Here is a 24,509-nt window from a genome sequence, read left to right on the forward strand (position 1 = left end):
AGATTTATTGATTTGACAGATGGAGAGAGCACAAGCAGGGTGAGCAGCAGAGGGAAAGGGAGAAGCAGGCTCTTCTCTGAGCCAAGACCCTGATGCAGGGCTCGATCCCAAAGCCCCAGGATTATGATCCCAGCTGAAGGCAGACTGAACCACCCAGGTGGCCCACCACTTATTAAAAAAAAATTTTTTTTTGAGTAATCTCTATGCCCAACATGGAGTTCGAACTCACAACCCCGGAGATCAAGAGTCACATGCTCCACCAACTGAACCAGTCAGGAACCCCACAAAATTCACCATTTAAAGCAAACAATTCAGTGACATTAATTTCATTCACAGTGGTGGGCACACACCACCTCTACCTAATTCCAGAACATTTCGTGCCCCCCAAGAAAAACCCTGTGCCCACGAAGCACTCCTTCCCTGTCTCCCCCTGCCCCTAGCCCCTAGTGGTGAGGAACATGCTCTTTGTCTCTGTAAATCAGGCTTGTTCTGGACCCTTCACAGACCCGGGGCCGTACAACATCTGGCCTCTTGGGTCTGGCTCCGAACTTCATGCTTGAACCCAAGGCATCACCTTTCTCTGCGTCCAGCCAAGAATCCACAACTGGTCCCCCAGACCAACGTGTGCACAAGAAGAGGGGAGTCCCCGGGGGGCGGGGGGAGGCTGTAAGAGTGAAGACCCAGGGGAGGGCCCAGGCCTGGCCCCTCAGGACGAGTTACGGGGGCACCAAGCTCCTTCCAGTAAAGGACATGGGATGGTTCCTTCTGCTCAGAGACCATATCCTTCCCGGGGTGTCCTGACAATTCCCTCTTTGAATGTCCTTTCTTAAATAAATATTTATTTATATTTCATGGTCCCTCGTGGAGTAAAAACCCTAAGGGAGCGGCAACTTCATTTTGTCCACGTCGGGTGTCCCCAGTGCTATCCACAGGACACGCAGCACCAGTAAGGGCTGTAAGGGAGTGACCAGCCGACAGACCAGGGCCCTGAGGCAGTGGGGCCAGCAATGTGGAGTCTCCCTTCTAAGGAAGAACTCACCGTCAGCTGCATGAGCGAAGGTAGCCAGTAGCCTCCCCGTGCTGGTGCCTCAGGGCTGTTGGTGGCTCACAGCCTGGCCAGGGCTGGGGAGTATTGGCTCAGAAGCCTCCTGACCAAGCTGGCCTGGACCGTACCAGGTCTGCTTACTATCTGAGGGTCTCTGCTGGCTCCCCTCCAATTCTTCCCTGCTCTCTGTTACCCCCCGCCCACCTGCCAGCCCAAACCTCTTGCATTCCTAACTCTGTCTCACCCGTTTCTTGAGGCTGAACAAAGATCTAGTTCCAGTGTACTTCGTGGGTTCTGGGTAAGATCAAATGCCCAGTGGAGGGGTACCCCGAGGCCCTTGCTCTGATCACCAGGTGGCACCTGGATCTCTCCACAGGTCTGAGAGTGTCTCACCGCTTCCCTGCCGGGGGAGGGATGTGGGCCCAGGGCAAAGGTTCAAAATCGAGACCCAGTGAGCCCTGGAAGCCTAGTTCTGACCCATCGCTCTCCCTGAGGTCCCACCGATGCCTTGGACTCTAAAGGTAAGAACCTGAACTCACCACCTGACCCTGACACCTGCTCCTCCCAAGCCCTCCTCTGCAACTTCCCCACCTCCGCAGAAGCCAGAAGCCAAGGAGCTGGGAGCCTCTCAATGGAAGGGGACCCTAAGCTCTGGCAGATGAGAATGGTTCCCCCAGGGCTTCAAGGCAGGCACAAAGCACGGAGAGAGCCCCAGGGGCGGGAGACAGCCAGGCTCACTGACAGACGGACAAACAGGTCTGAGAGGCTGGGGACAGGGGCAGACAGGAGACAAGTCATCCGCTGCCCCCGCCCCTGCCACACACACACACCAGATTGGCCAAGGAGCCCGGACTCGGAGCACAATGCCCCTGAGATGCCCCAGTCCTAACCCTTAGAACCTAGGATCCTGAATCATCCAGATGGCCAGGTGTAATCGCAAGGCTCTTAAGAGGGAGGCCAGAGAGTCAGAGTCAGAGAAGGGGAGGTGAGGACAGAAGTGAGGTATGAGTGAGGCATCTTGAGCTGGAGGAAGAGACAAGGAATGCAGGAGGCTACTGGCAGGTGGAAAGGGGGAGGAAACAGAGCCAGCCCACTGCTGGAGCCGACGATTGGGGTTCCCCATAGGAACCAGCTGGAATGAGGGTCTTGATGCTGCAGCAAGCAGAATGACTGATTCCAGATGTCCCCCACTAACCCAACCATCACCTACCTGGGACAGTAAGACAGTAAGGCCTCCAGGGTCTGTCCACATCTCTTCATCATTCCCAACACCTTCCCAAGCTTCACCAAAGGCAGACTCACCTTTCTGAGTTCCAACTGTGCCTGGCTTCCAGCCACGACAGGATCTTTGCACCTGTTATGCCCTCCACCTGGACTGCTCTCTTTCCAACTGTCCCCTTGATCCAACTGTCCCCTATTCCATCACCAGAGGCCTCTCCTTGGACTGATGTCCTTCTCACAACTCTCCCATCCCCAGGTCAGCATCCCTCCTTCGTGAGGCCATCTGGCACCCCTGCCTAGGCCAGCATCCTTTGTCTCCAGGGTCCTCCCCTCAGGTCAGCTATTCTCTGGTGTTCCAAACAACAGGTCCTCACCTTCAGGTTATTTGCATGCAGTCTGCTTCTCCCACTTGTGTGGAAACCCTGGGGTGACAGCCCATCTTTCCTTGCTCTACCTTTGCCACCTGACTGGTACAGTGCCTGGCATACAGGAGAACCCCATTTCTGCAACTGGCTGTGTAAGAATGTCCCAGTCTGGGCCGCAACATCTGTCACCCCATTGATCGCCAGGTTGATTCGGCTGATCTGGCTGGCTAGGCGGATGTCCCCTTCCTCCCTCACTGCTCCATGTGCGTCCCTCCCGAAGCTGCGCGCTCGGTCGAAGAGGACGACCTTCCCCGATAGAGGAGAGGACCGTTCTTCGGTCAAGGGTATACGAGTAGCTGCGCTCCCCTGCTAGAACCTCCAAACAAGCTCTCAAGGATGTCCCAGTCTGGGATGGGGCCAGCTCTGAGCCCTGCCTGCACCCCCCCCCCCAGACTCCCCAGCAAAGCCAGGACATCTAGGACAGGGCCTCCCAGGAAGTCCTGACTCCTCTCACCTGCCAGCTCCTTCTCAACGCTGGTCAAAGGCCGTGCCCCATCCTGGCTGATCATTCGGCCCTTGTACAGGATGCCGTCCACTCCCAGAATGTCCACCTCGGCCTGTTAGATGGCCCAGACCCCAAGTCAGGGAGTGTCCTCCCCTGCCTCTCTAGTACATGCAGGGGCTCAGCAGACAGAGCACGGCGCCCCCACGGCTCGCCCACACCCAGGGTGTTTGCCATACTCACGGTGTCATAGTCCAACACTTCAGGGTCCCCGTAGGGGTAAAGTGTTGACAAGTCATAGGAGTTGAACTTGAGGCTGGCATTGCCAGGGCCATCTCCCCAGTCCTTTGGGGACCCCAGTGAATCCAGATTCCTGTCCTGGTCTCCAAGGTCCTGGAGCTGCTGTAGCCGCCAGTGTTCCCTGAGGTAGGCAGACAGGACAGCAGCCGCTGGGAGAACCCCCTGCCCCAGCAGCATCAGGATGGACCCAAGGGCCTGCCCAGTGGCAAGGTAAGACTGGCATTTCTTCTAGCTTGGGTTTGTGGGGGGCACTTTGGGCTGGCGGGTGGATACGGACAGGCGTAGTTGGGACAGAGGGGAAAAACCAAGGCTATGCTCCCCCGGATCCAGCCACCCCTGGGGACCCCGGTCTGGCCCAACTGAAGGCTTTTAACCTGTGATCTCAAGGAGGAGCCAGGCATAGGAAGGTGGGGGTGCAGGCCCAGGCCCCCATGGCTCTCCCTTTTTTTGGCTGCGATTGCTGGTCAGCCATCATGCCCCGACCTGGCCAGAAGGACCTCAGGCCAGGGTGCATGAGGCAGCCGCAGAGGTTGGATGTCAGGAGGTCGAGGGTGGGACCGGGACCCAGGGAGCCCCCCAGGTGCTCTGGGAAAATGCAGGTATGGACAACCAGCTCCACTTACTACTTGTGACCTTGGGCGGGGGGCTGAAGTTCTCTGAAACTTAGGTCCTTCAACTACAAAACCTGTCCATGACAGAATAAACCTCAGGGGGAAGGCTGAAGGATTCACCAAGGGTGGCTGGGGCAAAGTGCTCAGTGCAGTGAGGCTGGTGGGGTTTGGGGGAGGCCCTTGCTTACTTCCTCCTGCTGGAGGCTGGCACATCCAGCCTAGCTCACAGCAGTGGTGAGATTTCAATGAGAATCCTTCCCTCTCCCCGGCCACCTGCTGCTCCAGCCCCCTCCCCAAACGGCCCCCTTGCAGATGGCCGGCAATGCCCTGGGATCAGAGCTGGCCTCTCTGCAGGGCTGCGGCTCCTGCGGGTCCTGGGCCGGCCCCCAGCCCACTCACCTCATCTGCTGCTGCTGCAGGTACTCATAGGTATTGGCGCTGGCTGGCCGCAGCCTTGAAAGCAGGTGGGCTTTACGGATGGTGATGAGCTGCCTGTTGGAGGACAAGAGTTCCGTGGGAGGCGCAAGTGGCCAGCAGACAGCCCCAGGCTCCCTCCTCCTCCAGGAAGTCCACCACCCTTCACCCCATCCTTCTCTCTAGAGATGCCCACGTCCCCGCTGGGCTCAGGACTCAGAAAAGTCCCAGTAATCTTCGACCATCATAAAGAACAACCTCATTCTGAGTATAAAACTAAAAGCCAGAGCAGACGAATCCTAAAAACAGAACATGTGCAGACCTGAGTTTGCCAGGGGCTGGGGGAGGGGCTGGGGAGTGGCCGCAGATGGGGCTGGGGTTTCCTTCTGGAAAGCTGGTGAAAAGCTCTGGCCCTAGAAGTGGGGCGGCGTGGGGGTGGGGGTTGCATAATATGGTCAATGCCCCTGGCCTGCCCACTTTAAAATGGTCGATTGTGTTCTGTGTATTTCACATCCACAAAAAAGAAAAAGGAGATATCCTCTCTGAGCAGTGGGAACTGCTGTACACATTGAGCTGAGAAGTGGTTATAAAGAGGTGCACATGTGTAGAAATCATCAGTTTGCACCGTATTTACATGCTTTACTGTATTATTTAAGCCACAATAAAATGTTAAAGTGATACATATTGTCAGCATTTAAAAAAGGACAGAGAAGCACAAACCTCCAAAGCTCTAGAACCATGTGACAAATATTTTTATATGTGTCCTTTCACTAATTTTCTGTGTTTATGTATTTTTTTAAAGATTTTATTTATTTGACAGACAGAGATCACAAGTAGGCAAAGAGGCAGGCAGAGAGAGGGAGAAGCAGGCTTCTTACTGAGCAGAGAGCCCAATGTGAGGCTTGATCCCAGGACCCCGGGATCATGACCTGAGCCGAAGGCAGAGGCTTTAACCCACTGAGCCACTGTGTTTTTTTTTTTGTTTTTTTTTAACAAAAATAGGATCATGGGCAACCCCTTCGGGTCCTCTCCCTCCTTGGGAGCTTTGTGCTATCACTTTGCTACTGCTCAGTAAACCCTGCTAAAAAACAAAACAAAAATAGGATCATAACACAAAAACTACTTGATTTTCTCATTTAAGTTATTGTGAACAATCTTCGAGGACACTAAATAACTCTTCCATGACTGTGCCATCTAATATGACAACCACTGGACACTGGTGGCTATTTAAATTTATGGTTAACTTCAAATAAATTTAAAATTATGGTTATATTTAAATAAATTTATAGTTAGATTTAAATAAATTTAAATAAGATGTAAAATTCTGGGGGCACCTGAGTGGCTCAGTGGGTTAAGCCTCTGCCTTTGGCCCAGGTCATAATCTCTGGGTCCTGGGATCAAGCCCCAAATTGGGATCTCTGCTCTGCAGGGTGCCTGCTTCCCTCTTTCTGTGCCTGCCTCTCTGCCTACAAGTGATCTCTGTCTCTCTGTGTCAAACAAATAAATAAATAATCTTTAAAAAGAAAAAAAAGATGTAAAATTCCATTCTCAGCCACATTAGCCCTGTGTGGTCGGCGGCTGCTGTGTTGGACAGTATAGCTGTAACCATTTCCAGATAAGAAGGTTCCGTTATACCTCCTTTTACAATATGACTTACATCAGCTGATGTGAATGTACGTAACTCATTCACCGCTTCACATTGTTTCCTTTTCTTCTTTTAAAAATATTATAGGGGCGCCTGGGTGGCTCAGTGGGTTAAGCCGCTGCCTTTGGCTCAGGTCATGATCTCAGGGTCCTGGGATCGAGTCCCACATCGGGCTCTCTGCTCAGCAGGGAGCCTGCTTCCTCCTCTCTCTCTGCCTGCCTCTCTGCCTACTTGTGATCTCTGTCTGTCAAATAAATAAATAAAATCTTTAAAAATATATATTATAAATAGGGGCTCCTGGGTGGCTAAGTCGTTAAGCGTCTGCCTTTGTCTCTGGTCATGATCCCAGGGTCCTGGGATGGAGCCCTGCAAGGTCCTGGGATCAAGCCCTGCATGGGGCTCCCTGCTCAGCAGGGAGGCTGCTTCCCCCCACCCCCGCCTGCCTCTCTGCCTACTTGTGATTTCTCTCTGTCAAATAAATAAAATCTTTTTTTCCCCAAAGATTTAACTTATTTATTTGACAGAGATCACAAGTAGGTAGAGAGGCAGGCAGAGAGAGAGGGGGAAGCAGGCTCCCTGCCGAGCAGAGAACCGATGCAGGGCTCCATCCCAGGACCTTGAGATCATGACCTGCGCTGAAGATAGAGGCTTTAACCCACTGAGCCACGCAGGCGCCCCTAAATAAATAAAATCTGAAAAATAACAAAAACAAAAAACCCACAACAACCCTGTGGGAGTGTTGTTGGGTGGTTCTTCGAAGAGTTAACCGTTGAGGGACCCCATGAGCTCTTCCACCACCTCCAGGTTTATACCCAAAATACCTGGAAGCAGGTGTTTGAGCCACTCTACGTACACGCACATTCACAGCAGCACTGATCACAACAGCCAAAAGATGAATCAACCCAAACGTCCATCAGCGCGTAAGCGGGTAAACAAAATGTGAGCGGCTCCCACAACGTGGTATGACACCTGCCGCAATGTGGATGAAACTTGAGAACACGATGCTCAGAGAGGCCAGAACCGGCTCATAGGCGGGATGACTTATTGCGTGTGGAGTGTCCAGAACAGGCAAATCCACAGGAACAGAAAGTCAGTGGTTGTCAGGGGCTGAGGGGAGGAGGCAATGGCGACGGACCTGCTAATGAGTCTGGGGTTTCCTTGCAGGGAGATGAAAATGCTTTGGAATTAGAAGTGATTGCTGCAGATCATCGTGAATGTGTACCAAACGACACTGAAACGCTCCCTTTAAGATGGTGTGTGCATTGGGGCACCTGGGTGGCTCAGTGGGTTAAGCCGCTGCCTTCGGCTCAGGTCATGATCTCGGGGTCCTGGAATCGAGTCCCGCATCGGGCTCTCTGCTCGGCAGAGAGCCTGCTTCCTCCTCCTCTCTCTCTCTCTCTCTCTGCCTGCCTCTCTGCCTACTTGTGATTTCTCTCTGTCAAATAAATAAATAAAATCTTAAAAAAAAAAAAAAAGATGGTGTGTGCACGTGAATTTCACCTAAGTAAAAAGTATTAAGCTCAGGGGCGCCTGGGTGGCTCAATGGGTTAAAGCCTCTGCCTTCGGCTCAGGTCATGATCCCAGGGTCCAGGGATAGAGCCCCTCATCGGGCTCTCTGCTGGGCAGGGAGCCTACTTCTTCCTCTCTCTCTCTCTCTCTGCCTGCCTCTCTGCCTACTTGTAATCTCTGCCTGTCAAATAAATAAATAAATAAATAATCTTTTAAAAAAAAAAAAAGGTATTAAGCTCAAAATACACCCTTCAAGGAAGTCCCCCACAAAGTTCATTTTCCCCCTGGTTTCCTACTATCCTTTTGCTCTTGGAGTCGACCTTGACCCTGGGACACAACGGGTGCCCGGCAGGGCTGGCGAAGGAGGGGATGCCCGTGCCCCTGCCCGGGACGGGGAGCAAATGAAATGAAGGGTACGGAATGATGTACACCGGCGGACGAACAGGTAAGTGACGGACCTAGAACCTCCGCTGGAGCGTAGGTGAGGAACCCAGAGAAGGTGGGCGTGGGCGCCCCCTGGCGGCGGTACTCACGGGCCCGTCATCAGCTCCACTGGCCGGTCGCAGGAAATGCATTTCACCCGCTCAAACAGTTTCCTGCAAGACAGCGAGCCATCAGCTGCTGCATGCTGGAGGCAGGTCTGTCTGTGCCTCAGGGTCAGGACTTCCCTCCACACCCTACTCCCCCTCTGATCTGGCTCTGCTCAGCTCAAGTTTACTCCGCTGCCCACTGCTATCCTGTGGCTGCCACGGACACAGGTGGGGGCACAAGGTGTACAGTTTAGCTTCCTGCTGCAAACACAATGGAGGTCTTTAAAACGAGGGGCCTTCTGGAAGGTTACCCTTCACAAGGGATACTGGGAGAGACGGGGGTCATCTGAGGAGAGGAAACCCTTCCCTTCTCAACACTGAGTCCCCCTCTGCCTGGGACACTTATCTGGATGGGGTAGGGGACATGGCAACAGGGCTCTAGACCCTGATCCCCAGGCTCCCTGTGAGGCCTTGCACGGCCCCTACCCTCCATGAACCTTGTTTTCATTCGTAGCAAGAGGGCTTTGGAGCAGATATGTCCCTGCAGTCCCTGGACAGCCAAGGCCAGAGCCCCTGGGGACCCTCAGTCCCATCCCCCCTCCCCCAAGTTGGGAAGCCCCACACCTTCTCCCTGGGTCCACACATGTCTGGAATCCTCCCTCCCAGAATCTGTTGGGATGCCCCTCTGGTTTCCTCTCTGGAGAGAGGGTCTCTCCCACCCCTGGGAGCTGCACCCCTACCCAGGAGGGGCTCACTTTCTAAAACCAGCAGCGCTATCAGGGTCAAATCGGAGGCCTTCAATCAGGAGCTTCCTGAGTACTTTCCAGATCTCATCCATGTCTTTCTTCAGACCATTCAAATCACTGTGGACCAGCTGCAAATAGCCAAAAGGAAAAGAAGAGCAGTTAGTCAACTAATTCACACCCCACTTCACTCTAGAAAATGACCTCCTGCAAAGTTACAGAGAGTGTAACAACATTAAGCTGAAACAGTGAGGGGGTCAACGAAAGGGAAAATGACAAAGCTTAGGAGAAGGTTCATCCACCTAATACATGCTGTTAAGAGTTGCAAAGTGAGCTCCAAACCCCCAGGGTAGGCACCCACTAATCCAATTCTTGTCTTGGATTTGCCTGTTCCTGACATTTCGTACAAATGGAATCGCACCATCTATGGCCTTCAGTGTCTGGCTTCTGTCACTCAGATACACATCTGCAAGGGTCATACCCAAGTGGCAGCATGAATCGGAGTTTCATTTCTTCTTACGGTTGAATGACATTCCATTGGATGGATAGACCACAATTTACTTATCCATCGATCTGTTGATGGACTTTGGGACTGCTTCCATTTTTTGGCTGTTATGAGTAATGCTGCCACGAACATTTGCTCTCACATGGAGTAGGGCTGGCCTGTGGAACCATAGGACGCTATGGAAATGATGTGGTGTGGCTAAGTCATGGAAGACAGTGCAGCTTCTGTTGGGCTCTCCTGGGTCACTCGCTCTGGGGAAGTCGGCTGCCATGTTGCGATGGTGCTCAAACAGACTTGAGAAGTTTGAGTGGCAACGAAGTGAGGCATCTTGCTGACGGCCACAGGAGGCTGCCATCTTGGAAATGGCTCTTCAGAGGACTGGAGTCCCAGATATCATCTTGACCGCAGCCATATGGGAAATCTGAGTCCCTCAGCTAAGCCGCTCCCCAATTCCTGACCCTCAGCAACTATGAGGACTTGTCCTTTCAAGGTGTCACATTTCAGGACTGTTACACAGCAGATGATGGCTGCTACGGGGTACTCACCTTGGTGCTCAGGTCCTTGGTCAGCTTCTCCACATCTTTCTTCCAGTCATCCTCGTGGGTCACAACCCTGAAGAGCATCCCCTGAATCATCTCATTCAGCTCTGTCGCCACTGTCTCCAGGTCGGCTCGGCTTGCCTTGCCTGCCAGGGTGCTCCTGTCGGCTTTCTAGAGACACAGGGAACTCAGGGAGCCAGGGATGCTGTGGCAGGAGCAGGAGGAAGCTGGGGGATCAGACTGCTCTGGTCTGTGCTTTTTAGTCTAGGACCCTGAATGCCTGGCCTTGGCTTAAATTCAAACTTGGGGTCTAATTGGCTCAAACGTGACTGTCAGGTCTAAGCCAAGGTCTTCCTGTGTATGGAGAAGCTGGTGCATGATTTTTAAGTTCACATAATAAATTGTCATTAATCCTGAGTCACTGAAAATAGGAGTTGATAGGACAGCTTTGGAGGAGCTTCCCTAGCCCTTCTAAATGAGAACGATGAAAGGAAACTGTGGGAGGTTCTCTGCCAGGTTTTGTATTGACTCCATTCCCCTGGGTGGGAGACCTGGGCTCAGGATGGACAGGCAGAAGGAGAGAGGAAACTCTGCTCCCTCATCTCTTTCTTTCTTTCTTAAATATTTTATTTCTTTCAGAGAGAGAGAGAGAGAGCATGCATGAACTCAAGCATGACGGGGTGGGGAGCAGAGGGAGAAGCAGACTCCCCAGTGAGAGAGCGGAGCCTGATGCGGGGCTCGATCCCAGGGCCCTAGGATCATGACCAGAGCCAAAGGCAGATGCTTGACTGACTGAGGCACCCAGGCGCCCCCACTCACCTCTTTCAACTCCTGCTCCATCGCACTTTTGTCCACCTTATGCATTTCGAGGTTTTTAATTTGAGCATGGACAATCTAAGAACAGAAGCAAAGGGCATGTTTGCCATCCCTGGAGGCCTTCGGATAGCATCTTCCTCCCATGGCTGCCCTTACCATGTGCTAGGAAGGGACAGTAGGGCCAGGTGGCTAGCAGGTAGGGTGGGCACACCAGGTATGGACTCCAGGTGCCCAGATCAGAAGGGAAGGAACATGAGCCTTGGGACCAGGTGTCCCCTTGGAGGTGGCATCATAGGAACTTGGCTGCACATGGAGGCAGACTTGAGGAAGGAGAATGTAAACCAGTGCTAACACTTTGGTTCCCTGGAAGTCTAAGGCAAGTTCAGCTTGTATCTGTAATGGGGTCCGGTGAGACCTGAGTCTATTTATCAACCAAACACTTATATGCCACACAGGCTGTGCCCCAGTGTCAGAGGAAAACTCTTATATCCCATCCCCCACTCCATGAGGAACCAGCTCTGTCCATTAACTCTGCCCGCTCTCTACATACTGCACCCTCCCTGTGACAGTAGCAGCAGCTAACCTGCTTGGGAAGAGTCTCAGAGCCTCACACCTCCTGAGCCATGTCCGCAGAAGGTGAGGTCATGTTTCCTCCAAAGCTAGAAATAGGTTTCTGCTTCTCGCTTTGTATCTGGTTTCCCTCTCACCCTCAGGAACAGAGTCCCCAAACTTTCAGCTGGTACCTGGCAGCCCAGAATCAAGAATTCACTTCACACCCCCCTTTATAGCTCAGTATGACCCGCTGGGGTGTAAATCAAAGTGGGTAGGAAGTAGGTAGGAAAAATAACTATTCAATGAAGTATGTCCTCTTTGCTGCTGGCTTGAATGTAGAGATGATGACTGGAGCGCCAGCAGCCATCTTGCACCTTCAGGTGGGCTTAGGAATGGGAGTCATGCACCGTGGAGTTCTAACCACCTCTGGACCAAGTTTCTTGAATGTGAATGGGAAATAAACTTACACCTGGTTTAAGTCAGTTATTTTGGGGGGAGGTTATGTTATCTGAAGTTGAACCTAAGTCTAATAAATGCCAAGTTCCATCACGTGCAGAAGATGGGTCCCAAGGTCTAGAATGGGAAGTGGAGGTATGAAAAGAAGGCCCTGTTTTGGCCTCAAGTCAGGTTGCTTCCTCCAACCCCACAACAGCGGGGAGCCCTGACTTTTTGGAATCATCAGGCCCAACATTAATATTTACATCTCCACTTGGCTCTTTCTAGTTAATACCTAAAAACAGGGGCACCTGGGTGGCTCAGTGGTTTAAAGCCTCTGCCTTCGGCCCAGATCATTTTCTCAGGATTCGGGGATTGAGCCCCACATCGGGTTCTCTGCTCAGCAGGAAGCCTGCTTTTCCCTCTCTCTCTGCCTACTTGTGATCTCTGTCTGTCAAATAAATAAATAAAATCTTTAAAAAAAAATACCTAACAAAGAGGAGTAATTAGCTGGGATCTTCTAACTTCTACTGCTGGGGTTACCTGTATACTGGGTTGATTAATGTCTTCCCCAAAATTCACTCCTGCCCAGAACCTGTGAACGTGGCCTTATTTAGAAATAGGGTCTTTGCAGATGTACTAGTTAAGATGAGGTCATACTGGGTCAGGGCAGGCCCTAAATCCATTGACTGGTGTCCTTAAAAGGAGGCGATGTGAAGACAGACAGCAGAGGGAAGAGGGAAGCAGAGATTGGAGGGGGGTGGCCACAAGCCAGGGAATGCCTGGAGCCACCAGAAACTGGAAGAGACAAGACTCCTCCCCTGGAGCCTTTGGTCAAGCAAGGCCCTGCCAACACTTTGATTTCGGGCTTTTAGCCTCTAGAACTGTGATGGACCGGGTCCCTCGTGTTTTAAGGAATGCAGTTTATGATCATTTCTTATGGGAGCCACAGGAAACAAACACATCCAGTCAGTGGCAGCACTGACAGTGGCAGCACAAAGCCAGGCCTATCTAAACCACAGCCAGTGTCCTGAACCCCAACAGCAGGCCACCTCCCAGCCACGTGAGCCTGGCTGGCTTCTAGAAGTGCCTGGATCTGTTTCCTGCTCTTTCCTGGGGCACTGATCCCACGCCTCTCCCAGAGCCTGGGGAGACAAGAAGTGGCATCTTCTGGCTAATTATGGCAGAGTCAGCACTTCGTAGCCACTGGCCGCCTTATCCGTGCCCTCCTGCACCAAGCCCAAACTCCAAAGATCGCTGCTTGCTCCAGGAGGGGTCTTAGAATGCAGCCTCGGGCTTAGGGGAAGACCCTTGTCCCAGTGCAAAACACAAATCACATTTTCCGTAAGGTCCGTAAGAAAGAGTTCTGCCCGCACTGATTTTCTGGCTGGGTGCTCGGTGGGAAACTCTCTGAGAGAAGCACACCAAGGACAGAAACATTTCCATTTTGACTGGATGCTGAGGGCATGGCTACACAAACAGGCAGAGGTGGACCCAGCCCTTAGACTTACGACTTGGGCATTTTACGGTGTATAAATTACACTCTGGTTAAAAATAAACAAATACACCACTGCCCCACCCCCGCCACCCCGAAGGGCCTGGGTGGTGACTGTCTTGCTGCCAGCCGTCAGCCGGGTGCCTGGTGCAAAGTGGAGGCGTGTAGCACAGGCTGAATGACTCGATGAATGAATAAGAGGGTTTCTCGTGCCACCTGCTCTGTTCCCGACGTTTCTTGCAGGCATCCAGGGAAAGCAGCGGCCGCCACGTTTCTTCACAGCTCCAGATGTTGCAAGAGAACCGCAGCATTTCTCTGGCCTCCCTCATTTCTCCAGGACAGGCTCCTCAGGGCTGCTGATTTCTTATGGCCTATATTCATTTAGGGAATATTTAACGAAGTGTGTGTTGTATACGGAACCCTGCTCCAGGTCCTTCCAGGGTTAACTTTGAGAAGCAACGGATTCCTGTTGGCACAGTGGCGGGAAGCACAAAGGCTGACTTGTTCTGTCTGGCACGGTTTGGTCGGGCCTCGTCCTCTGCAGTTCCCCTCAACAAGCGACCAGCTACTTGGAGCTGGTCCCTGCTGCGGCGTAGGACGGGGACAGAGTGCTGGGCACACACGACACGTGCCCCAGGCACTGGCTCTGGTCTCCACTGGGAGGGCCCCCGAAAGGACAGGAACAGCAGCCCAGCTTCTCTGCAGGGCGGTGGCAGTGAGGGCCTGGAGCTGCCAGGAGACAGGGAGTTCCCAGTCTCGGCATTCACCAAGCCAGCGGCCCCTCTGCCCACATCCGGCACCCTTGCTCAGGCTAGGAAGGGGCTCCCCCTTCAGGAGTTCTTTCCCCTCCAAGTCGTCCTGCATGTGTCCCAGCCTGATTCCTATGCATCATGGTCTTGGGAGGGGGAGACAGGCCTTCTTCTTGTGCCTCCTACATCCTAATGCATCCCACCAATAGCCTCTGACTTGGAATCAGAAGCCCCCATGGAAACCATCTCCAGTGGTTCTGTGTGGGCTTTCGTGTCTTACTCTCTGAGGGAAGGTCATCTCCTCCTGCTGTGAATGACTCAGAGTCCTCCTCCAAAGGTAGGGGACACCTCTGAGACAAGACTCAGAATGGACTGGTCCTGAGGACCATCAGGCCAGGGATGTCAGGCCAGCTGAATCAAACCCTCCAGGCCCAGGGGAGGGGGTGTTGGGCCAGGTGAGCCCCAGCAAGGCGCTCTGTGTCTGTCCACGAAATTGTGGTGTCGGCAAATCTGCCATTCCAGAAAGATACCATGCCCCTCCCCCACTCTTTGTCCCTGTGCTGAGAATTCTCAAACGACCTGGGAGAGGGGAAACATTACAAGCCTAACAGTTGATGCAAGAAATCCTCTTATTCATTCCCTGATTCTTTCAGCACATTTTGAGCATTTGCTCCACGCCAGGCACCCTTCTGGGGGCAGGTGACCCAGAAGTCTGTAACACAGACATTGCTTGGGCTCTCTGGTTTATAGGTGGAGATGGAGGTGGGCGTGGTGGGATGTGTTTCTTTCCGCTGAAGTGTCATTCACAGAGTAAAATGCCAGTGCCCAGTCCCTGGTGTCCCCACCTTCAGTGGGTCGGTGAAACCTTCGGGGAGGGTCCGAATGTCCAAACATCCGGAGGACTCCCCCGCAGCTGCCCACCCGAACCTCCAGACCTTTAAGTCATCCAAGCGAATCTGGAGTTTCTCCACTGCCCTGTCCAGCACGATGTGGTGATGTTTTATCTTCTCTATCTGGTGGCCCCAAATTCTTTCGAGTTCCTCTTCCTAAGAGGGGGAGACATGGACACAAAGGGCCTCTGCCCCTAAGGTCACCATGGCTGGGGAGGGGCATCGACAGTGTACCAGGCCAGTGTGTCACTTGGACCTGCCACCTCGGTGTCCCCCTAAAACCCCTGCCAGGGGAGCCACCCAGGCACAACCCACTGGGACCTCTGCACCCATCAGGTCTCCCTCTTTGGTCCCACCTACTCTCCCAGGGTGCCTTTCAGCTACAGGACAGACCAACTGCTGTCCTGGCTCAGGGACTCTGCCCTCAGCCTTGCCCCAAGCTGCCGTCCCATCCCGGAAGCTCTTTCTGCCTGGGGCACACACACCTTCATCCTGGATCTCTGGAGGTTCCCGATCTTTTCCTGCAGCACGTCCACTGTGGACCCAAGCTTGGCAGAGGCTCCCAAATTAGCTGAAAGGGAAGGAGTGGGTGGCTGTCAGGGGCAAGGATGGGGACAGAGGCTTCATCTAGAGTTCCACCTGCTTCTCAAAGGAGTTGTCGGAGGTAGCATTGTCCAAAATCAAGAGACTGTGAGCCTGGGGGTCTCTGCGGTCATTCAAAGTTTTCTAGTAGCCACATTCCTTAAACAAATTAAAAAAAAAAAAAAAAAAAGGAGGGGTGCCTGGCTGCCTCTGTCAGTTAAGCACCTGACTCTTGATTTTGGCTTAGGTCATGGTCTCAGGATCGTGAGATTGAGCCCCGCGTCGAGCCCTGCGCTCAGCCAGGAGTCTGAGTCTCTCTCTTCCTCTCCCTCTCCCTCTGCCCCTCCCCCAACTTGTGTGCACACACTCTCTCTCTCTCTCAAATAAATAAATCTTTGAAAAAAATTTAAAAAGGAGCAGGTGAAATTAATTTTGATATTTTCTTTAACACAATATATTCAAAATAGTTCCCTTTCAATATGGGATTAAAAAAAAGTGAGATAGTTTATGTTCTTGTTTTCATCCCAAGCTTTCCGTATCTGACGTGTGTTTCACACTCAGAGCACGTCTATGCTGGGCCTCGCCCCATGTCGTGGGCCTGAGCTGGAGTGCCTGGCTGGCTCAGGCGGTGAAGTATATGATTCTTGATCTCAGGATTGTGAGTTTGAACCCTGTGTTGGGAATGGACACTGATTCAAAAACAAGGTCCTGAGCAGAACTACAAAACACCTTATTTATGAGAATATATGATGTGCATTATCTCATCGTGAGATAGAAAGGATGATTTAACAAAGAAAGAGGGGACTTAAAAAAAAAAAGTACTGTATATAAAGTTCCAGAAAAGGTTAAAAGGTAATGGCTACACCTAGGAAGGCAGGAGAAATCCAAGCCAAAATATGTTTACCAACGATCTTGAGTCTTCTGAACCACAATGGCAGCTGGTCAGAGGGAGAATTTGGGCTCCTATGGCTTTACCTTCTAAATTTCAATCTACTACTACCATATTCTCAGCTGCACACCAGTACTCACTGAGAGCGACCTAGTTTAGCTGGTTGAAGATCAATGTCTTCTTTTCAAGATCTGTGGATGGCACCGCCAGTTAGGGGTAATGCCACCTACAGATTTGACTTAATTCAACTATGGCGCTTGGCAAGGTGCAAAAAAAAAGACAATGATTCAAATAGCAATGGCTTCGTAGTGGGTCCCCTGGGCCAGCAGCAGCAGCAGCAACTACTGGAATGAGTGAGAAATGCAATTCTTGGGCTCTGCCCGACCAACCAAGTCACACACTCCAGGGGTGGGGTGCAGCCCGCCCGGTCCCCCCACCCCATGCTGACGGGGGAGGGAGGAGGCACAAGGTTGAAAATGACTGGACAAAGCTATTCTGGCCTCCACTCCCCTCAGCAAGCACTTTGCCCGTCACGGGCATGAAACGGGAGCATAAATCTACTGTTTCTACTGCCACCCCGAGAGCCTCCGTGGTCTTTAAGGGCACATCTGTTTGCCCAGCAGAAGCTCCTAACCCCACTCGGACCACATCATCTGGGGTCTGTTCAGTGGGTCATTGGCCAGATCCAGGCTTATCGAAACATGTTAGGCTGCGCTGTACAGGCTGTGGGAAGGGAGTTTTCTAGAGTCATCGTGATGTGCGATTTTCCTTCTTCAGGGCCAGCGCTAGACCCTAACCACCCCTCTCCAATGTGAGAAGACCTCATGGTACATTCGTGGTGAAAGGAGAGACTAGTAAGAGGCAAATGCTGAAGCCAAAGGAATGAATGGCTAATGGTTAATACAGCTTTCACTGGGGGAGTGAAACAAAGCGAGGGACTTCTGGAAGTCTGCAGGGAGGGAGGGCCTGGAGCAGACCGGACCTACCTAGGTAATTCAAGCGCTGTTGAAGGGTGGATGACAGTTGGGCAAACTCCTCCTTCAGGGAGTCGTGTCTAACGGGTATCTGGGCTATACAGCCCATGGAGTACCTGACGGCCGTCTTCTTGTCTTCAGGGGTCACGGCCTTTTGGGCGGCCAGCATGATCTGGGACAGGGTCCTTTCAGGTGGGAGGCTGGCCACAGTGTACACGGAAGAGAGGTCGTCTTCCACCTCTGTGTCCTCTGTTAAAGCCGAGGCCCCACGGGCAGAGCCCGCACCCAGGATGTCTGCAAAGGTCCCTAAGGGCCCAGATGCAGCCATGGCCGTTGCTATGGTGGCCAATTTGGTGGCAGGGGCATCCCTGACAGCCTTGGCGACAACCTCGGCTCTCCGGGCTGCTGAGGTGGCAGCAGCTGCGTAGGAGGACGCGGCGGCAGCCGCGAGGGCCGCGGTGGTCCTCAGGTGCTGAAGGGCAGACCGGGGAGCCTTGCTGGGTGCCTTGTCAGGCGCTTCTTTAGGGGCCCCAGCCCTGCGGGGCCCAGCTCTGGGGGCCCTGGCCTGAGGGGCTGGCACATCCTCAGATACATAGTCTTCCTCAGCTTCTGAGACTGCTGGGAGCAGTTGCATGTCTACTTGTGTAGACTGTGACCTCAGCGGAGGGGGCCATGCTGAGCCAAACTCCCTGGCTGGCAGTGGGGCCCTGAAGATCTGGGACTCTGCGGACTGCAAGAAGTCTGAGCCCCAGAAGGGCCACGTATTAGCCCTGGACAAGCCTCTGGGAGGAGGCCAGCGTTCTCGCGGTGGGGGCTGAAGTCCTGGGACGGGTGCAACCCTGGGGGTAGTCCCAGGCTCGGGGGCAACCCCAAGTCCAGGGCCAGTCCCAGGTCTGAGGGCAGGCCAAGGGCCAGGACCAGGGCCAGTTACGAATGGAGACCAAGGTAGGAGTGGGAACCCAGGTGTCAGACCAGGCGCCAGCACAGGCCCCGGAGCAGGCATGGCCTCGGGCTGTGGTCCCAGTGTGGGCACAGCCCCGGGCTCAAGCCCCAGAGGCTGCCCTAGCCCCTGGGCCTCGGCGAGCAGAACATCTTGGGCAGATTCCTCCTCCTGTAGCTGCTCTGGGGTCTCATAATGCCAGCCGGTCTCCAGTAACATGGGGCTCTGGATAGCCTCTGAGATCTGGACAGGACCGACAGCTTCAAGGTGCTCGGTCTTAAGATGACCTGTCTCTGGGAGCTGCCCCACCAACTGCCACAGGTCTGAATCCTCAATCTGTGTTGGACCAGCTCGTCCTATAGAAGTTCCCTGCAGGAGAGGGGGCGAGGCTAGCCAGGGCTGCTCCAGGCCAGCTCAGCGGTCACCCTGCCTTCCCAGACCCTCCGCGGCAGCCCCCCTTTTCCTCCTTCACTCACGGGGCCAAACATGGCCTCGTGGAGGCTGCTCCAGAGTACCACGTCGTCGGCTTTGGGGATGGTGAGGATTTTGCTCTGGAGAGCAACCTGGGGGGCAGAAGGGGAGGTTGAGAATGAGGGGTGATGCCCTCGGGTGGCTCCTCTGTCCACATGTGCCTTCTAGATTGTGTCCTCTTCCTTATTCTTCCCTGTCCCCAGCACCCTGGGGCTAGAGGTCAGGGGACTGGGAAGGGAAGTGGAGGCTCTCACCACTTCCCGCTGTAGCGCACTCATCCTCCTGTTCTGTCCTTTCAGATCTTCAAGCAAAGAATCCATTACTTCTGGCTGCATCTGTCAAATAAGCCAAGTCCATGGGCCAGGGGTGGAGGTTCTGGTCCTGGCCCTGCTTCCCCCACAGCTCAAAGACAAGGACTAAGCTTCAGGTGACTGAGTTGGAGAAGGAAGAACAGATTCCAAAGCAAGTGTTTCCTACTGAGTGAGAAGGGGGTGGAAGAGGGTTTCCTGGGGAAGTAAGTTTGGAAAATGCTGGCCTTAAAAAGTATTCAGTGGGCTTCTACACTGCAGGACTTCTCAGAGCCTTTAGTGGGCAAAAAAATGTACATTAAGAATCTCCAGGGGCGCCTGGGTGGCTCAGTGGGTTAAGCTGCTGCCTTCGGCTCAGGTCATGATCCCAGGGTCCTGGGATCGAGTCCCTCATCGGGCTCTCTGCTCAGCAGGAAGCCTGCTTTCCTCTCTCTCTCTCTGCCTGCCTCTCTGTCTACTTGTGATCTCTGTCTGTCAAATAAACAAATAAAATCTTTAAAAAAAAAAAAAAGAATCTCCAAGAGGTAGGCTGAGGAGGTATTTTTCCCTCCAACAGATTTGTTGAAGGAACCGTTTTAGTGTTTTGGTTTGTTTGGTTTTTTTTGTTTGTTTTGTGTGGGTTTTTTTTTTTTTTAGTGTTTTGTGATGCCCTTTCTTCTCAGAGGAAGCAACCCAGACCAAGTTCTCACAGTTGCCATGACAATCAAATGTGTATACTGACCTGGGAATTGGGGCTAATACATTAAACCATGCTATCTGGGGGCAAGTTGAAAATTTTAGCTGCAATTCCAGCCTGTCAGAGCCCAGCTCTGACTCACCAATGACTCATGCTTTAGGGACTCTGCGTCCTTCTACATCATGGTAAGGAGTGAGTATATACCTGAGCTGATGTCCTTGTGACTCCCAAGGGAGATAGACTGTATGCCTATGCTAGGTTTATTCTACTTTTCAGGGTGAACAGAGCTTTATAGAATAGGAAAAGCTGTTCTCTTTCTGCTATGTTGGTGGATGGCCAGCCTGGAGTCTTCGGGAATACCTGCCTGAGAATGAAGCCAACCCACAGGAAAACATCACTAACAGAGAGATGTTGATGGAGCACCTAGGTCTGGTGGTACCTGAAGGTAACCATGGACTTTTTAGAAAATGAGACACTAAATTCTCTCTGCCTGAGCCAGAATGAACCAGGTTTCTGTTATCTACAAATAATGTCCTAACACAGAAGGGTGGAAGCCATGGAGAGTTTAGTGGGATGGGCCAACTGGCTGGGCCTTGTCAAACCCCTTCTCCTGCTCTCATAGCTGTATTCTTTGACAAAAAACAGGCACCCTAGATGTGTACTATCACGCCAACCACCTGAGGTCCAAGCAGCATGGCTAGCACAGAGGATGCTGGAGAGGGTCTACCTTGTCAACCATGTCCTTCAGTCTGTCCAGATCCTCTCTGAGAGTTTCAGTGGTGCCCTTGAGTGCACAAATGTCAGTAAGCAAATCCTGCAGAGTCTTCATGGACTAAAGGGAAAGAAGAAGGGAAAATGTGAAGTTGGGTGTGGCTGGGGGAAAAAGTATGTCAAGAGCTGTCTGTTGTTGGCCATGATCCAAGACGTCCTCTTGGCTCCACCAAAGCCTGGGCTGGAACACGATCAGAGGCCAGCAAACGACACCGGAGTCAACAGCGCTCAGCTCTCAGGTGACCTGGGTGGGGCGGAGACAACTCTGCATTTGAACACATTCACTAACCAGGAGTCTCATTAAGACACATGTCAGGACTTTCAGTGGGAGTCACTGGAACATCAGCAAGGGAATTATGATCAGAGTTACACTTCTAAAGGATCTCTCTGGCTGCATGTGTAGATTGGCCCTGGGAGGGGAAGGGTGGAGGCCAGAGGACCAGTGAGGAAGCCACTCATGATGCTGAGGGCTCCTGGCTCAGCTCCCCCCTCGACTGGGATCATAAATGCATCTTCCCAGGTTTTAGATTCCATAATCGTAAAATGAGTCTTAAAAATGTCATGATGAGGGGCATCTGGGTGGCTCAGTCGGTTAAGCATCTGCTTTTGGCTTGGGTCATGATCCCAGGGTGCTGGGCTCAAATCCCATGCTGGGCTCCTTGCTCAGCAGGAGGCCTCTTCTCCCTCTGCCTGCTGCTCCCTGTGCTTGTGCTCTCTCTCTCCCGAACAAATAAAATCTTTTAAAAATGTGATAATGAAAAAAAAATGTGATAATGTATATGAAGGGCCCAGTGCATAGTTTAGGCATTCAGCTAACAAAAATAACAAACAGCAAGATAGCAAAAGTCCTTCTTACCAGTAATTAATTACATGTAAATGGATTAAACTCTGAGTTAAAAGGCAGACATTGGCAAAATGGATAAGAAAACACAATCTAACCTCATGCTGTCTACAAAAGACACAATGTATGGTCAAAGATACGAATAGGTAAAAAACAAAGAGCCATTAAAAAATATACCATGCAAGCAGTAATCAAAAGAGAACTAGAGGGGTGCCTGGATGGCTCAGTGGGTTAAGCATCTGCCTTTGGCTCAGGTCGTCATCCCAGGTCCCAAGTGGGACTCCCTGTTCAGCGGGGAGTCTGCTTCTGCTTCTCTCTCCCTCACTGTTTCTGCTCAGGCTCTCTCTGTCACACTCTTTCTCTCTCAAATAAATAAATAAAATCCTTAAAAACAATGAACTGGCATGGCTATACTAATATTCGATAAAATAGACTCTAAGACAAAAATTGTAGCTAGGAGATACACGGGGACACTTATAAAGATAAGATGGTCAAGGCATCAGGAAGATATAATAATTACAAAAATATATATACCTAACAATGTAGCCCCAAAATATATGAAGCAAAAATGGACATAGCTGAAAGAAGAAATAGGCAATTCAGCAAGAATAGTTGGAGACTTCAATACCCCACTTTCAATAATGAATAAAACAACTAGATAGAAGAGCAACAAGGAAATAGATTTGCACAACACTGTTGTTTTTTTGTTTTTAAAGATTTTATTTATTTGAAAGAGAGAACGTAATGAGCAGGGAGAGGAGCAGAGGGAGAGGCAGAAGCAGACTCCCCACTGATCACGGAGCCCAAAGCAGGGCCCAATCCCAGGGCCCCAAGATCATGACCTGAGCCAAAGTCAGACACTTAATTGGCTGAGCCACCCAGGTACCCCTAGATTTGCACAACATGATAAACCGAGTAGACACAACAGACACCTATAGAACACTCCATTCAACAATGGCAAGACACACATTCTCCTCAAGCATACAGAAAACATTCTATAGGACAGACAGTATGCTAGTCATTAAAACAAGTCCCAATACATTTTAAAAGGACTGAAATCATGCAAAATGTGTACTCTGACCACAAAGGATTTAAAGAAAAAATCAGTGACAGAGGAAACTATTGGAAATTAACAAGTAAATGGAAATTAAATAGCACTCTCTTACAGTCAAATGCTCTACCCCTGAGCTATACCCCCAATAGCACTCTCTTGAATAACCAATGGGTCAAAGAAGAGATCATGAGCAAAATTAAACAAACAAACAAACAAACAAACAAACAACACTTTGAGATGAATTAGAATGGAAACATAACATACCAGAACTTATAGGATGCAGGTAAAGCTAACCTTAAGATACTGAGAAAAAGCAGACCAAATTAAACCTGAAGCATGTAGAAAAACGAAAGCAATAAAGAGTAAAATGGAAACTAATGAAATAGAGAACAGAAAAATAAGAGAGGAAATCAATGAAACTACAAGCTGGTTCTTTGAAAACATCAACCAAGTTAGCAGATCTTTAGTGAGACTGACCAAGAAAAAAAAGAGAAGAATCAGAAATACAGGAGAGAATATTACTACTGATCCTACAAAAATAAAACCACTTATTAAGGAATGCTATGAACAACCGTGGGCCAACAAATTAGTTAAATTGGATGAAATGGACAAATTCCTAGAAAGACATAAGCCACCAAAACTGACTCAAGAAGAAATAGAAAACCTGAATAGACCTAAGTCAAGTGAAGACACTGAAACAGTAATAATAATAATAATAATAATAATAATAATAATAAATACCACAAAGAGAGTCTCAGGTCCAATGACTTCTATCACACATTTATTTATTTTTATTTTTATTATATTTTTAAAAGATTTTATTTATTTATTTACCAGAGAGAGAGCACATGAAAAAGAGAAAAAGTACAAGCAGGGGGAGCATCAGGCAGAGGGAGAAGCAGGCTTATTGTTGAGCAAGAAGTTTGATGTGGGGCCCAATCCCAGGACTCTGGGATTATGACCTGAGCTGAAGGCAGACACTTAACCAACTGAGCCACCCAGGTGTCCTTAAATTTTTTTTTTAAGATTTTATTTATTTATTTGACAGGAAGATCACAAGTAGGCAGAGGCAGGCAGAGAGAGAGGGGGAAGCAGGATCCCCACTGAGCAGAGAGCCTGATGCGGGGCTCGATCCTAGGACCCTGAGATCATGACCAGAGCCAAAGGCAGAGGCTTAACCCACTGAGCCACCCAGGTGCCCCCTAAAATTTTGTTTTTAAGTAATCTCCACATCCAGTGTGGGGCTCGAACTTACAGCCCCAAGATCAAGAGTCACCTGTTCTACCAACTTAGCCAGCCAAGTGCCCCTTCTATCAAAAATTTAATGGAGAATTAATACTAATTCTTCACGGCCTTTTCCAAAAAATAGAAGAATTCCAAACTTACTCTATGAGGCCAGTATTACCCTGATACTAAAATCAGACCAAGACATCACAAGAAACCTAGAATATACATGTAAAAATCCTCAAAATGCCAGTAAACTGAATCCAACAACAAATAAGAAAACCCAAATAGGGATGCCTGGGTGGCTCAGTGGATTGGGCCACTGCCTTCGGCTCAGGTCATGATCTCAGTGTCCTGGGATCGAGCCCCACATCAGGCTCTTTGCTCAGCGGGGAGCCTGCTTCTCTCTCTCTCTCTGCCTCTCTGCCTACTTGTGATCTCTCTCTCTCTGTGTCAAATAAATAAATAAAATCTTAAAAAAAAAAAAGAAAGAAAGAAAACCCAAATAAAGTGGGCAAAAATCTGAACAGGCATTCTTCCAAAGATAATATTCAAATGGCCAATAAGCACATGAGAAGATACTCAACATTATTAATCATCAGGGAAACAGAAACCACAATGAAATACCACTTCATAATCACAAGGATGGTTAGAATCAAAAGCCAGATAGTAAAGTGTTGGTGAGGATGTGGAGAAATGGTAGGAATGCACAATGGAATGGGCGTTTTAGGAAACAGTGCAGCAATTCCTCAGAAGGTTGACCACAGAGTTACCAAATGACCCAGCAAGTCTACTCCTAGGTATATATCCAGGAGAAATGAAGACATGGGTCCACCACCTTGTATATGAATATTTATAGCAGCATTATTCATAGTAGCCGAAAGTGGGAATGATCCAAATGTCAATCAACTGG

The 24,509-nt window shown here is 50.8% G+C and overlaps 1 protein-coding gene across 2 annotated transcripts in view; it reads right to left on the reverse strand.

Moving 5' to 3' along the window:
- C20H16orf96 (chromosome 20 C16orf96 homolog) overlaps positions 1–24,509 on the reverse strand; it is a 47,688-nt gene that overhangs the window by 4,130 nt on the left and 19,049 nt on the right. Inside the window, exons 4-16 of one of the 2 annotated variants that reach the window (XM_032328577.1) lie at positions 20,434–20,538; positions 18,977–19,057; positions 18,728–18,814; positions 17,324–18,620; positions 15,352–15,437; positions 14,912–15,022; positions 10,749–10,823; positions 9,936–10,100; positions 8,898–9,016; positions 8,146–8,208; positions 4,444–4,536; positions 3,377–3,554; positions 3,146–3,248 (exon numbers count right to left, since the gene is read on the reverse strand). In XM_032328577.1, coding sequence (XP_032184468.1) covers positions 3,146–3,248; positions 3,377–3,554; positions 4,444–4,536; positions 8,146–8,208; positions 8,898–9,016; positions 9,936–10,100; positions 10,749–10,823; positions 14,912–15,022; positions 15,352–15,437; positions 17,324–18,620; positions 18,728–18,814; positions 18,977–19,057; positions 20,434–20,538 — 2,563 coding nt within the window. The remainder of the gene's footprint in view (positions 1–3,145; positions 3,249–3,376; positions 3,555–4,443; positions 4,537–8,145; positions 8,209–8,897; positions 9,017–9,935; positions 10,101–10,748; positions 10,824–14,911; positions 15,023–15,351; positions 15,438–17,323; positions 18,621–18,727; positions 18,815–18,976; positions 19,058–20,433; positions 20,539–24,509) is intronic. The other variant, XM_032328578.1, reaches the window with a different exon arrangement.

The sequence above is a fragment of the Mustela erminea genome, chromosome 20, assembly GCF_009829155.1.
Source record: "Mustela erminea isolate mMusErm1 chromosome 20, mMusErm1.Pri, whole genome shotgun sequence".
In the NCBI taxonomy this organism is placed as follows: Eukaryota; Metazoa; Chordata; class Mammalia; order Carnivora; family Mustelidae; genus Mustela; species Mustela erminea.